Below are 12,062 nucleotides of genomic sequence, written 5' to 3' on the forward strand. Positions count from 1 at the left end.
GCAAGACACACCTCAGTAAAAGACCCTTCTGACATAGTAATTTTTTTACAAGACAGTCTTGCCTAAATAAACAAATCTTTAGTTTTTTGTGGGTTTTTCGGGCTATGTGGCCATGTTCTAGCAGAGTTTCTTTCTGACGTTTCGCCAGCATCTGTGGCTGGCATCGATGCCAGCCACAGATGCTGGCGAAACGTCAGAAACTCTGCTAGAACATGGCCACATAGCCCGAAAAACTCACAAAAACTATGGCTGCCAGCCATGAAAGCCTTAAACAAGTGTTTGCCTGCCAGCATAAAGACAACACATGAGGTCAACTGAGCTCCTGTGGAAGTTACACAACTTGGGAGCAGCCACTGAGAGGGTCGTCTTCTGTGTCTTCACCCAATGTACCCATGATAGTAGTGGAACAGAGATAAAGCCTTCCCCCAAAGAACTTAAGAGTCAAGCAGGCCCATAGAAGGAAGTATGGCCTTTCAGCCCATGGCAGCTCCATCGAACAACATGGTGACAGGAGGAGTCATCACTTGGAAGAAACAGTATAACACCCAGACACTGTAGCGTTCAGTGTTTTCCAACTGCTGTTCTGATTTAATAGGGTGCAACATGCAAGGAGCAAGGAAGTGCTGAGCATGAGGATATCATGCATTAGGTTTTTGTGAAAAGTAGAGCAGAAGCAAGTAGGAGGAACACAAGTAGCAGCAGCCATGAATCCCTATGGCATTTAGTTAAAACACAGGTGGGCAAATCGTGGCCTAAGCTGACTTCTAGGGTTTTTTTTAAAAGGCATTTGCTGGAACCCCCAATGGCTTAGGGAGTCCCAAAACTAGGTGAGATAGTTCCTCATTCCCCTTAAAGTGTGTGGGAAGCATTTTGATCTTTAAAAAAAAAATAATGCTTTACAATGTTTGTGTTGAGGGATACAGCATAGAGATATAATCTTCTGAGCTCCTGGGGTGGGGGGGGGGGCAGTACAGCCTCCCCCACCTGAAACTTCCAGATGTCTACCCCTGGGAGAGAATCTCAGTCACTCACATAGAGTTAAGAAGGATGCAGGCAACAAATGCTATAGCCTTGGTGTGCCTGTTGCTTTAAAAAACAAAACCAGACATCCTCATATTCTTTTTTTCAGTGTTGGCCAAAGGCAGCTTGTTTGCTTGGCAAGAGCCCTCCTCCGCAAAACACGGATCCTTATTTTGGATGAAGCCACAGCAGCCATTGATCTTGAAACAGATGACCTCATTCAGACAACAATAAGAACACAATTTGAAGACTGCACTGTGCTGACGATAGCACACCGGCTGAATACAATTATGGATTACACCAGGTAGCTACGTATCTTGGTCTTTTTGTGTTTCCAAAAATGGTGTTTTCAGAAAGCTTTGTGGAATGCTGTTTCATAACTGGCTTTTCACTACCTTGAAATAGTAAACAGATTTACCATATAGAACTTACAGTGAATCCCACTATTGAATTAATTAAAGAGTCTTAAAAGTCTTGGATTCAAGTTTGGGAATACATCTTTATTGATCTTTTTCATGGATCGGTAATTTCATTTTTCTGGTTTATTGCAAGGTGGTTATTGAAAAAAGAGGGCTTGATTCCCATTCCAGGCAATGTTTTTACAGGTCAGTTTGTGTCAAGTGGCAGGTGGAAACTAGTGCATTTGCTTATGGATAAGCACATCAGTCTGCCTCTTGATGTTGGCAAGTAGAAGTTCTTATTCCTGAGAAATGATGGTACTACTCTTTGTGTGTGCAGCTTGCCTCACTCAAGTGCAGCAAAATGCTCTGTAAGGAAGAAGAATAATTTGCCATTTTCCTGGAAAGGAGCAAGAGTTGATTGGGGAAGTATAGCAGGAGCCAACCCATTCAGAATACTGAACTGGCCATGTAGGGAGCCCACTCAAAATAATTAGGGCAGTGTTCTTTAGCTGCAACCAACCATTTATCAGTTTATTTCACCAAATACAGAGAAAATCTTTGGACTTACTAGAGATGAAACAAGAATTCAGTGGTCACTAGGACACATTTTTTTCTGCAGGTTAAGCTTTTTGTGAAAATCTTATGTATCAGAAACCCATTACAGCTACATGTACATTTGATCTGCAGAATCTTTTAATTTAATTTTATTTATTTTTGCTTTGCTTATACATACTGCCTCTTGAGGTAATCACTAATATTCCAGATAAGGAGATGAAGCTAAGAATGAATTCCCCACAGGACCACGCAGTGTGATGGTAGTGCTCTGTGCTCTCTTAGATTCAAGTTTGCAATACATGTCCACTGTAAAAACAGATGTGTTCAGTTGTAACTCTGTTCAGGATTTTTCTAAACAGTACAAGTCTCTTTAAAAATGGAGATGGAAGATTCACTGTGATTCTTGAAGAGGTACTAAATTTACTAAGTCAACCAGTCAATCCAGGTTTCTGTATACTTACCAGATAACACCATCTCAGAAAAGTATTTTTCAGAAAGGTAAACAACATTTCCCCCTCTTGTTTTGCAGAGTTCTCGTTCTAGACAAAGGAGCAATTGCTGAATTCGACACACCTTCGAAACTTATAGAATCCAAAGGGATTTTCTATGCCATGGCCAAAGATGCTGGGCTGGCATAACAAGCTGGCTGGTACCATCAAAGGACTGAACTGGGTTGGTGGAATTTGGGTTTTGTTTTGCTTTTTACCCAAACACAATACCTGAATGTACTGTATTTTTCAAAACAGCATTTCTACCTGATTATGGTAATACAGAAGCAAAATGTTTCATGTTGTGATAAACAAAAAATAATAATTTTATATTTTTAAATATATTTTCTATTCTCTGAAGTATTTTTTAATTGACAGATATCCTAATAAAATGGGATGTGTGCATGTAATGTTTGTGTATGAATAGCAAGTGACTATATTCCATTTTATTTCTAGTAAAATACATCTAGTTATACAAAACATTTGAGTATTATTATTCTGGAACAATTTTCTGACAAGTGCAAAGAATCCACGGAAGGCATAACTGTGATCTGAGATTAATCTACAAGAGATTTACTGTACTTCTTAATTTCATTTCAATGAAACTCTTGCTAACAAAAGAAGAGGTTTTTGCTGCTTTGGGTAGAATGACTCTGGTGTATTTCTAACTGGAGGAAGTCCCATGAAGAAAGGTTAGTATCAAAAGAAGCTCTCATTTCCCTAATCCAACTATGGAACCCCCCACAGAAATCTGCATTTGCATTTCTAGAAAAGAAGCAGGGGACAAAAAAAGAAAGAGGGGATTTCACCCTGTTTCCTGCCAAGCAGATAACTGGCAAGCCTTGAAATGAAGACTTTGCATACATCCAGCTAGCCTGGAATGTATGTTTTGAGTGGGAACCAATTGACCTCAGACAAGGGTTGTATAAGTACCACATGCTGTGATCATAGCTGGGAGAGGCACTAAGGCTCTAGGGCAGTGGTCCCTAAACTGTGCCCTTGTAAGAGATTTTAGACTTCAGCTCCCAAAAGTCTCAAACATGTTGGCCAATAGTCTGGGATTCTGGGAGCTGAAGTCCAAAATCTCTTAAAGGGCACAGTTTGGGGACCACTGCTCTAGGCTATATTGGCCTTGCAAGGTTAATGTAAGTACAATAGGATTTGGTTAAAAAAAATTTTTTAAAAATTAAAAATTTAGCTACTACACTTGCCCCTTGGATCTCACATGGGGATCTGTTCCAGACTTCCCCTCACAAGTTCCAAAACTCGTGCATATTCAAGCCCCCTAAGCTTCAATGGGATGTGTATATGAGGGGGGGGGAGGACCATAGGCGCGTGCCCCATTGAGTCCAAAAAGCTGGTGGTCACCCCTTTGCAGATTTTCAAGTCCACGGATCTCAAGTCAGTTGTTTTATTGTTCCTATGAAAACTACACAGAACCTGTGTAGCTTCCAACAGCAGAAAGATGTGCTTTGATATTCTAGACCAGTCATTCCCAAACTTTGATCCTCCAGATGATTTGGACTTCAGCTCCCATAATTCCTTCATATTGGCCAAGTCAGCTACAGCTTCTGGGAATCATTGTCCTAGACCAACAGGTGCTTCTCAGCTGTCTGGAAAAGTTGTTCCACATAAAACCTGCTATAGGAGTCAAGTAATGTCCAAAACACACTGCAGAAATAATCTAGTTTGAGACCACTTTAACTGCCCTGGCTCAATGCTAGGGAATTGTGGGAACTGTAGTTTTGTGAAACATTTAGCTGCCTCACAGAGAGCTCTGGTGCCACAATACAGTTCCCAGGATTCCCCAGCACTAAGCCAGGGCAGTTAAAGCAGTTTGAAACTGGATTATTTCTGCAGGGTGTTTTGGACCTAAGTTACTGGGCCATTTAAAACCATAGAAAAGTTCCTGGAAAATCGCTTCTCGGCCTTTTGGTTAAGATCAAGTGTAGTATCTTAGAAAATCTTTAAGGCAAAAATACTAATTCAGAATTTAATGCCCACTTCCCATCATGAAGACATTGCATAATTAACATTCTTTTGAATGATATATGCTGCAGAGAGTTAAAAAAAATCAGTTTTAAAGGCAACAGCATTTTATTAATTATAAAAAGGATACAACACATCAGAAACAAGAATCTTAGCCATTTGGTTAATTCTTCATTTTCACATTGTTTATGTAGTAATTCAGGAAGTTGTGAATCCTTTATATCCACTGATGAGAGAAAGAACCACACCGTTGTTGTTATTAAGTTAATAATAATTTGGTTAGCAAAGCTAATAAAATCCTCTGTTATAAATTGCATAAGTTACACAATATAAAAATATTTCTCTGAGTGCATAGAAAGATGCCAGCAACTGTGCAGTATGATCAACAGAACTGCAATTTGTTCATTAATATTATGGCTAATCAATAGACTGCATCTGTTTCCCCACATTTTGGAGTCCTGCAGATATCTGCTTTTGAATGTAAATCCTAAAATTTTATCATCACAATTTGGCATAGAAAGGAGCACACTTCAGCTCACTGAATCTGTGCTGGATTACAGCTGTCCTCTTTTAAGAGTTTGTCCTCAAAGGTGCTGGAATTTCTAAGCCAAATCTTATAACACAAGAGCCTGTTTCCATTCAATCATATTTAGGACAGTTGACAGTGTAGACCAATGTTTCCCAAACTTTGGTCCTCCAGGTGTTTTGGATATCAGCTCCCAGATGCCCCAGTCAGCTTGGCCAAAAGTCAGAAATTCTACAAGCTAAAGTCCAAAACATCCAGAAGATGAAAGTTTGGGGTCCACTGGTGTAGACTGATTTAAGGTACACGTTTAAGTGTGTTGCAAAAACAGAAACAACAGATTGTTCCTGTGACATTATGCATATTTAAAGCCCTATGCTGAAGTTTAAGGCCTACAAGGATTCAAAATTAAAATCTCATAGGGCATTAGACATGTCAGTGTATTAGGCCCTGAACTGGGAAAATGGATATCTTAGCTCAGTGAAGTCAGGTGACAAGAGGACTAAATATAATATAACATTCTCATGTAAGACCTCACTTACACAATCTTAGGTTATCTTGAATCAGTGTCTACATGAATATGGGTTGTGAGCATCTTTTCAGCTATACGCTGTATTTTGGATTGTCACAAATTAATTTGTGTCCTCTGATTTCTAGTCACCAGAGATAACAATGACCCTCCAACTGTTTAGTCTTGGCATCTGTGATGAATCAGATCTCCTGTTCATGTCACTTAAAGATTAGCTACTACTTTTTTAATAGTTAATTCACTTAAAACAAAATATATTTGTTCAACAGTTTAGTTGTTAAACAGTTCATTTTAGACAAATACTGTAAGTGCTTTGCCTGTAAGTTATACATCTATTTAAATACTTGCACAAGTATTTTAATAATACTAATAATTCCCCTTACGTAGTCCAGGCAAACCTCATGTTATTTAGATCCTAATTTTTAATATATTGCCTGAATCAAAACCTGTATATAGAGAGTGATTGTTCACAATAATGCCATCAACTCTGCGCTCCCTTCCATAAAGGGATTGTTCAGATTTTAAACCCTGATCTTAACATTCTGTGATTAAATAATCACAGTGATTCTACAATGCATCTTTCAAGCACTAACCTAATAGAGGCAAGTGATCATAATGAGTCACTGACAGTAACTGACATTTAGTATTGAATTTACTTGTCAAAAGTTCTGACTAGAGAGGAAAGAATACTATTTGAGTAGGAAAGCAAAGTGAGATGGAACTGGAATGCAAGTGCACAGACTGGCACTCCTTTTAACTCTGCCCCATACAGAGTCTAAAATAAAAGGGCAGGATCTAACAAGGTCTGCCTTCTTACTGTTGTATGAATAAATTCTACAGATTCTTGGTCAATAGCCTGTTCTGCCAGTGAGCCAATCTTGAGGAGGCAGTGGTCATGGGAGCAATAGTCACAGATAACAGAAACACAGACATGTACACCTCAACTTGATGTAGGAAATCCAGAACTAAAGGATTCCTTCCCCCTTCTCTGATTGCATAAGCAGCAGGGAGAAGAGGGAGACAACTAAAAACGGTGAGCATAGTGGAAAAATCCCTCCACCTCCAACTGGGAGACATTTCTGACTCCTTTTAGTTCTTGCAGATGTAAATCAATGGGTAGACTGGGGCTTGCTAATTTAGATAAGTAGCTGCATAGGAGCCCTCAATTTGGATTTGTTCCAGTCACTATCAACAGGAACACCTGTTAGGATGGATGGAATCACCCAGCTGGCCATTCAGATCAGTTAGCAGAAACAGAACAAAAACTACTGTTCTAACCTATTCATTTAAATCTTTATTTCATCCACACACCCAAATGTATAACTTCTGCTATTTTCTCCCTATTCGTGAAAACATGAGGCTTTCAATGCAATTTCCTGGCACTTGATACTTGGGAAAATTTATTTGCACAAAAAACATTTCTGGGTGTTTTTTTAAAGCAGTACTTTGTGCAGAAGACTGTACTTTGCATAGATTATACTCACTCATGCAAAAATATTGCATTTAACATAAAAAATACAATTTCTGCCCACGAATGCAGAAAATAGTATATTTGTACATCTGAAGTAAATTTATACAACTTGCACAATTTTACACAATTTGCAAAAATGCACTAATTCCATACATTTTCTGCACGTGTGTGTGCGTACACATGTAAATGCACATAGACACAGAGAGAGAGAGAGAGAGAGAGAGAGTACATATTTTTTGTGCAAATGTATTTTCCCAGAACCCTGAAGTGCAAATCTTATTACTGTTGTTCACCTTTTCCTCTAATAGGTGCATGTGTGGATGTATTTTTGCTGTTGAGGATGGGAATACTAATAAATATTTTTCACATCCTTATTCTGGTCACATACCTTTTCTGAAAAAGTTTATAGGAATGAATGGTTCTGGCATTCCGGAAGCATTCCATCGGAATGCTTTCCAAATGCATTATTGTAGACACAGCCGTCACTTCAGACCTGACTTAGTTCTGTGGAGATAGCTGTTATTCAAAAAGCCCTGGTCCATACCTGGGATCACAGGGCTCATGAATACTTGCCCAAAAATGCAGGTTAGAAGCACTGACAAGTGGGCACCAAAATTAGCAAATGAATACTTTTTTTCCTGTTAATATCTAGTTCCCTAGCTATAGTTCATCCAACTTGCAGTACACATCTCATCAGACTGCAGTTAAAGTAAACAACATCCCTCAACTAGTACACAGAATGCTAAATCTAGATATATTATTTATTATTCAAAAGTGTTATTATGTTCCATGCTTTTCCAGATTGTTTACTCTAGTACCTGACAGCAGATTATGTATATAGAACTTGAAAAGCTGGGCATGCCTATATGAAATGCAAGCAAGTTGGTCAAAAATGCATAGAAATTCCAAGATTTTAGCTTAGTTATCTTAGTATTAAAAGTAAATCTGCTATTTAAAATGCTAGATTATTTTACTTAAATAGGTAATAGTTTCAAAACTGGAGGACAGATGGTATAAAAGCTAGGGCAGGGGTGGGAGAAGCACACAGCCATCCAAATGTTGTTGGGCTGCAAATCCATCAGGATAGCCAATGGTGAGAAAGGCTGGGAGGTGCAGTCCAACAATATCCAGGCAGTTGCATGATTCTCACCCCTGGAATGGAGGCTAAGGAAAATTGTGCTCAGTCCACATGTGGCTTCAGGCTGTCTCATGCAATATCCATCCTAATCAACCTTCAGAAAGCCCCATAAGTTGAAACAGAAAAGCACCAGACACTGGCTGATACTGCCAACCAGTCTACATTGTTTACTGACAAGTAATCATAAGTCAGACACACACATCCTAAGAGTTTTGGTCAACACCATATTTATAGTTTGCGTTAATACAGTAAATATGTTCAAATGTTTGAGCACCATTTTGAAGAAATCACAGCTAATTTGGGTAAATTATTTTTTAAATCAACCAAATTAAAAATGTTGTGCTTTTGTCAGAAGTCCAAGCTTTGCTTCTAAAAGAACTGGGCAAAGCTGGAGCTGTCTTGTCCAGCAATTCTGTGGCCAGAGTTTGAGAAAGTTCCATTTTTGACTGCAACTCCCAGAATCCCCAAGCCAGTGTGACCACTGGCTATGCAAGCTAGGGGATTGTAGTCCAAGAAATCTTCCTTTCCCTCTGAAGTTCTGCCCAAGCCACAGTATACCACTGAGAGGGATGACTTTCCAGAAGCTTACTGGAAGCTTGTCCTAATAGTGGCAAGGCCAGGTTTCCCTCTTGACGCATACCTTGCCTCTAAAAACACTGCCTGCTCCTCCTGACATGTAGATGAGGCAAAACAGATCCCGCTTGCACATATACAGGGGCTCTTCCCAAAGGGTGGCCTATTTGTGCAACTCAGAATTCTCTTGCTACTCTGTGCCTGTGTACCTATTGTCTGAGAACCTTTATTCTCTCCCTTCTCTCTATAAAAATAGCTTATTCACCTTACATGTTGCACATTTAACTCTAGTTAGACATTTCGGGAGTCTCTGCATGTTAAGTGTCCTATTAGAAGCTTTACATGGATCCCAAGTTCTGCCCTTCAATATAAGTGCTTCTGCTCTCTTTAATCAGTAGCAATTATTAGAACAGTTTATTTTAAGTCTTTCCCTGAGACTTCTAACTCTGCAGCATTTTGGGAAGAAATAATATCCTTGCAAGAACCAATGCTGCATGGTGAGAGGAACTCTTCTGTCACTGTTTAATATTCTATCCCAGAATTTTATTTGACTGCCAGTTCACTCTAAGATTAATGGCAGACACTACAAATATGACATCCTTATGCAAGCACAGTTAACTAGAAACATGTTTAGCTGTTTCTATAGGAACATGCTTCCAAATAAGTATGCTCAATAGGTTAATGCTGTAAAGTAGAATTTGAGGTTATAGCCCTTACAAAATCCTAAGTTTAATAGTTAAATATTAGTGACAGGTATTATTGAGTGAACAATTAGTAAGTCAGTGTTGATGCTTTCTTATTATAACAAGGCCTTTCAGTCAATGGTGGTGCAGCATTTCTGAACAGGAAGTCATTTTCACTCATCATTAGAACGAGCTCTAATTCTTGGAAGTCTTGAAGCCTTGAGACATCTTTGTCCTTAAAGAGACAAATAGAGTAAATTTTAACAATAATGCTTAGACACTCACATGCAGCATGCAAAATACCCAAAGGTTTTCAATTTTCACTCATTCTGTTATACTCTCTCATTTGAGATGTGGTGCTGGAGAAGAGTGCTAAGGTCACCATGGATGGCCAAAAAGACAAACAAATGAACAGATCAAACCTGAACTCTCCTTATAAACCAAGATGACTGAACTGACTCTGTCATACTCCAGACACACCATGAGAAAAGTCAGTAATGCCAGGAAAGTTGGAGATCAGTAGCAAAAGCGGAAAACCACATACTATATGGAGAGATTCAACCAAGGTGATCATGGTCCTGAGCCTGCAGGATCAAACAGCGGCTTGGAGGTATCTCATTCATGCAGTTGCCATACATCAAAGGCAGATAACAACAAACATCTCTTGCATAACTATTTTTTTTAATGTTCAAATAAAGGAGTTTATCACACGGGAGGAATTTCTCTTAATTTCAAATGAAAAGAAAGTGGGGCCAGAACGCATTCACGTGAATTTGATAGTTCAGCGAATTTATGTGAATTCAAATTGCATTCAAACTGACTTCCCATTGCTCGAAAATAGCTTGCCACTGCCTGAAATTGCATGTGGTAGTCTATCACGCAATAACGTTAAACCCCATGATTGCGTTCAGATTGCCATTGGAATATACTTCCAATTTCCCTTGTCTGATAAACTCCAGTTATCTTTGCAATCCAGCAGGCAGATCACAGGTGGGGACTGTGTGACTCATGAACTGCAGGCAGCCTGTCAAAGCCTTTTGTGTAGCCCCCAGAGCCCCTGCCCTTCAGTGAATCTTTCTTGGCTGAAAAATGAAAAAATGTGGGTCTATGAGCTTCTAGGGGCAAAGTACAATTTTCCTTTAAAAAATACACCCTGCCCACTTCTTTGGGGGGGCGGGGGCGGGCACTTTGGGAGAAAATATTTTGGTCTTGTCTGAAGAAGAGGGTTTGGGGAAGAACACTTTTTCTTCCAATCCTGTCTTTCCTCAACATGTAATATCTATAAAACTGCAAACTTGCAGGGAGGGTCTGTCTTGCTTTCCATTTCTGTACAGCACTTTACAAGTTTTAGATGATTTATTACTTAAACACTTAAAACATCTACATTTTCTAAGTGTTGTGCAGATATTGAAAGATGTAGTCTGGAATCCTATTTGTTACATATATGTACAAAACCTGAGGATACAGCATGGCACAATGATTTGAGTGTTGCACTATGACTCGAGACCAGAGTTCTATTCTCAGCTTGACCATGAAACCCACTGGATGACCTTTGGCAAGTCACATGCTCTCAGCCTCAGGGGAAAGCAATTGCAAACCACCTCTGAACAAATCTTGACAACAAAATTCCATGATAGGGTTGCATTAGGGTGGCCATAAGTCAGAAATGACTTGAAGGCACACCACAACAACAACGTTGTTTTTAGAAGCTGCAGAAAGAGGGATTTACTTTCTTCTGCAATAACTCCCCTAATGCTTTCCAGAGCCAGAATAGTCTGCTATTGCCATTTAGAGGGGAGGCAGATGTCTAAGAAGTACCAGCTCCTAGATTTAGCTAACATAAACTAAATTCTGCTACTTATCTAAATCCAATTCAATCCTTGAATTTATGTCAGCCTGTGTTTTGAAACTCTTTCAATGGGAATTGGCAGTTGTCATAGCAAAGGAATTAGAAGTTGATCTTCTTGACTAACTAGCTGTAGAAGACTCTTAACAATATAGCAAAATGACATATCCCATACTACTGTGCAAGTCTGCAAAAATCAATTGTCAATCTAATACAGTACTCATGTTTACTGATATTTCTAAGTTCCACTTTATACATTGAAGCTTACACACAGGTAAATATGCACAGGGTTACCTTGCTTGACACAAGAAGACAGTCCTCATTTAAATCATGTCTTACTTGCCATCCATGATCTAATCTGAACTTCCATTAATAGGAGACAGTGTGCCTCCTACCATTATTGGCAAGTATAAAGGAGAGTAAGCATATAGTTTCATCTACCTCCTTGCCATGGCTTGATTTCCAATGTGAACAAGATGTTCACACTAGTAACGAGGAATGCATTTTGCTTCATAAAGAAAATAACAAATTATGTACAAGCTTAAATAGATATGTGTTGCATGCTACAAAAGTATTAAAACTAATAATATGTTTTGAATCCTGCTAAGGAGTATCTAGTGGACAAATGGACACTGTAAATGCAATTGCTGGAAATTCATGTACATTAAACAGTCAAGAAAACAGCAACAATGCCCATCAGATGTCAGGAGGAGGAACAGGAGGGCTAGATTTAGTTTTAGGGGCATTCCTCTCCCTATAGATGTGCAAATGGATGAGAGCAAGAGTATTCACAAGGAGCAATCAATCACTGCTACAGTTCAGTTAAACTGACTAGAGCAATTAAGG

At 39.0% G+C, this 12,062-nt stretch overlaps 2 protein-coding genes and 1 pseudogene across 7 annotated transcripts in view; 2 read left to right on the plus strand and 1 right to left on the minus strand.

Moving 5' to 3' along the window:
- The window catches only part of ABCC3 (ATP binding cassette subfamily C member 3), a 105,855-nt gene extending 103,047 nt beyond the window's left edge, over positions 1-2,808 (plus strand). For all 4 annotated transcript variants that reach the window (XM_089537258.1, XM_089537267.1, XM_089537278.1 and 1 more), the window contains 2 exons: positions 1,130-1,324; positions 2,506-2,808. In XM_089537258.1, the coding sequence (XP_089393384.1) occupies positions 1,130-1,324; positions 2,506-2,614 (304 nt within the window). In that variant the 3' untranslated portion in view covers positions 2,615-2,808. The remainder of the gene's footprint in view (positions 1-1,129; positions 1,325-2,505) is intronic.
- Positions 2,809-4,335: 1,527 nt separating this feature from the next.
- ANKRD40 (ankyrin repeat domain 40) overlaps positions 4,336-12,062 on the minus strand; it is a 28,610-nt gene continuing 20,883 nt past the window's right edge. The window contains exons 5-6 of one of the 3 annotated variants that reach the window (XR_016282236.1): positions 4,584-9,605; positions 4,336-4,419 (exon numbers count right to left, since the gene is read on the minus strand). Coding sequence is in view for 1 of the 3 variants with exons in the window: in XM_089537306.1 (XP_089393432.1) it covers positions 9,459-9,605 (147 nt within the window). In the remaining 2 variants the exon portion in view is untranslated. Of the gene's footprint in view, positions 4,420-4,555; positions 9,606-12,062 lie in introns of those variants that run through there. The other 2 variants (XM_089537306.1, XR_016282237.1) reach the window with 2 other exon arrangements.
- Positions 4,381-4,473, plus strand: LOC149322237 (U2 spliceosomal RNA; annotated as a pseudogene).

The sequence above is a fragment of the Sceloporus occidentalis genome, unplaced genomic scaffold (assembly GCF_023333645.1).
Source record: "Sceloporus occidentalis isolate IW3139 unplaced genomic scaffold, rSceOcc1.0.p SCAF_1, whole genome shotgun sequence".
NCBI lineage: Eukaryota > Metazoa > Chordata > Lepidosauria > Squamata > Phrynosomatidae > Sceloporus > Sceloporus occidentalis.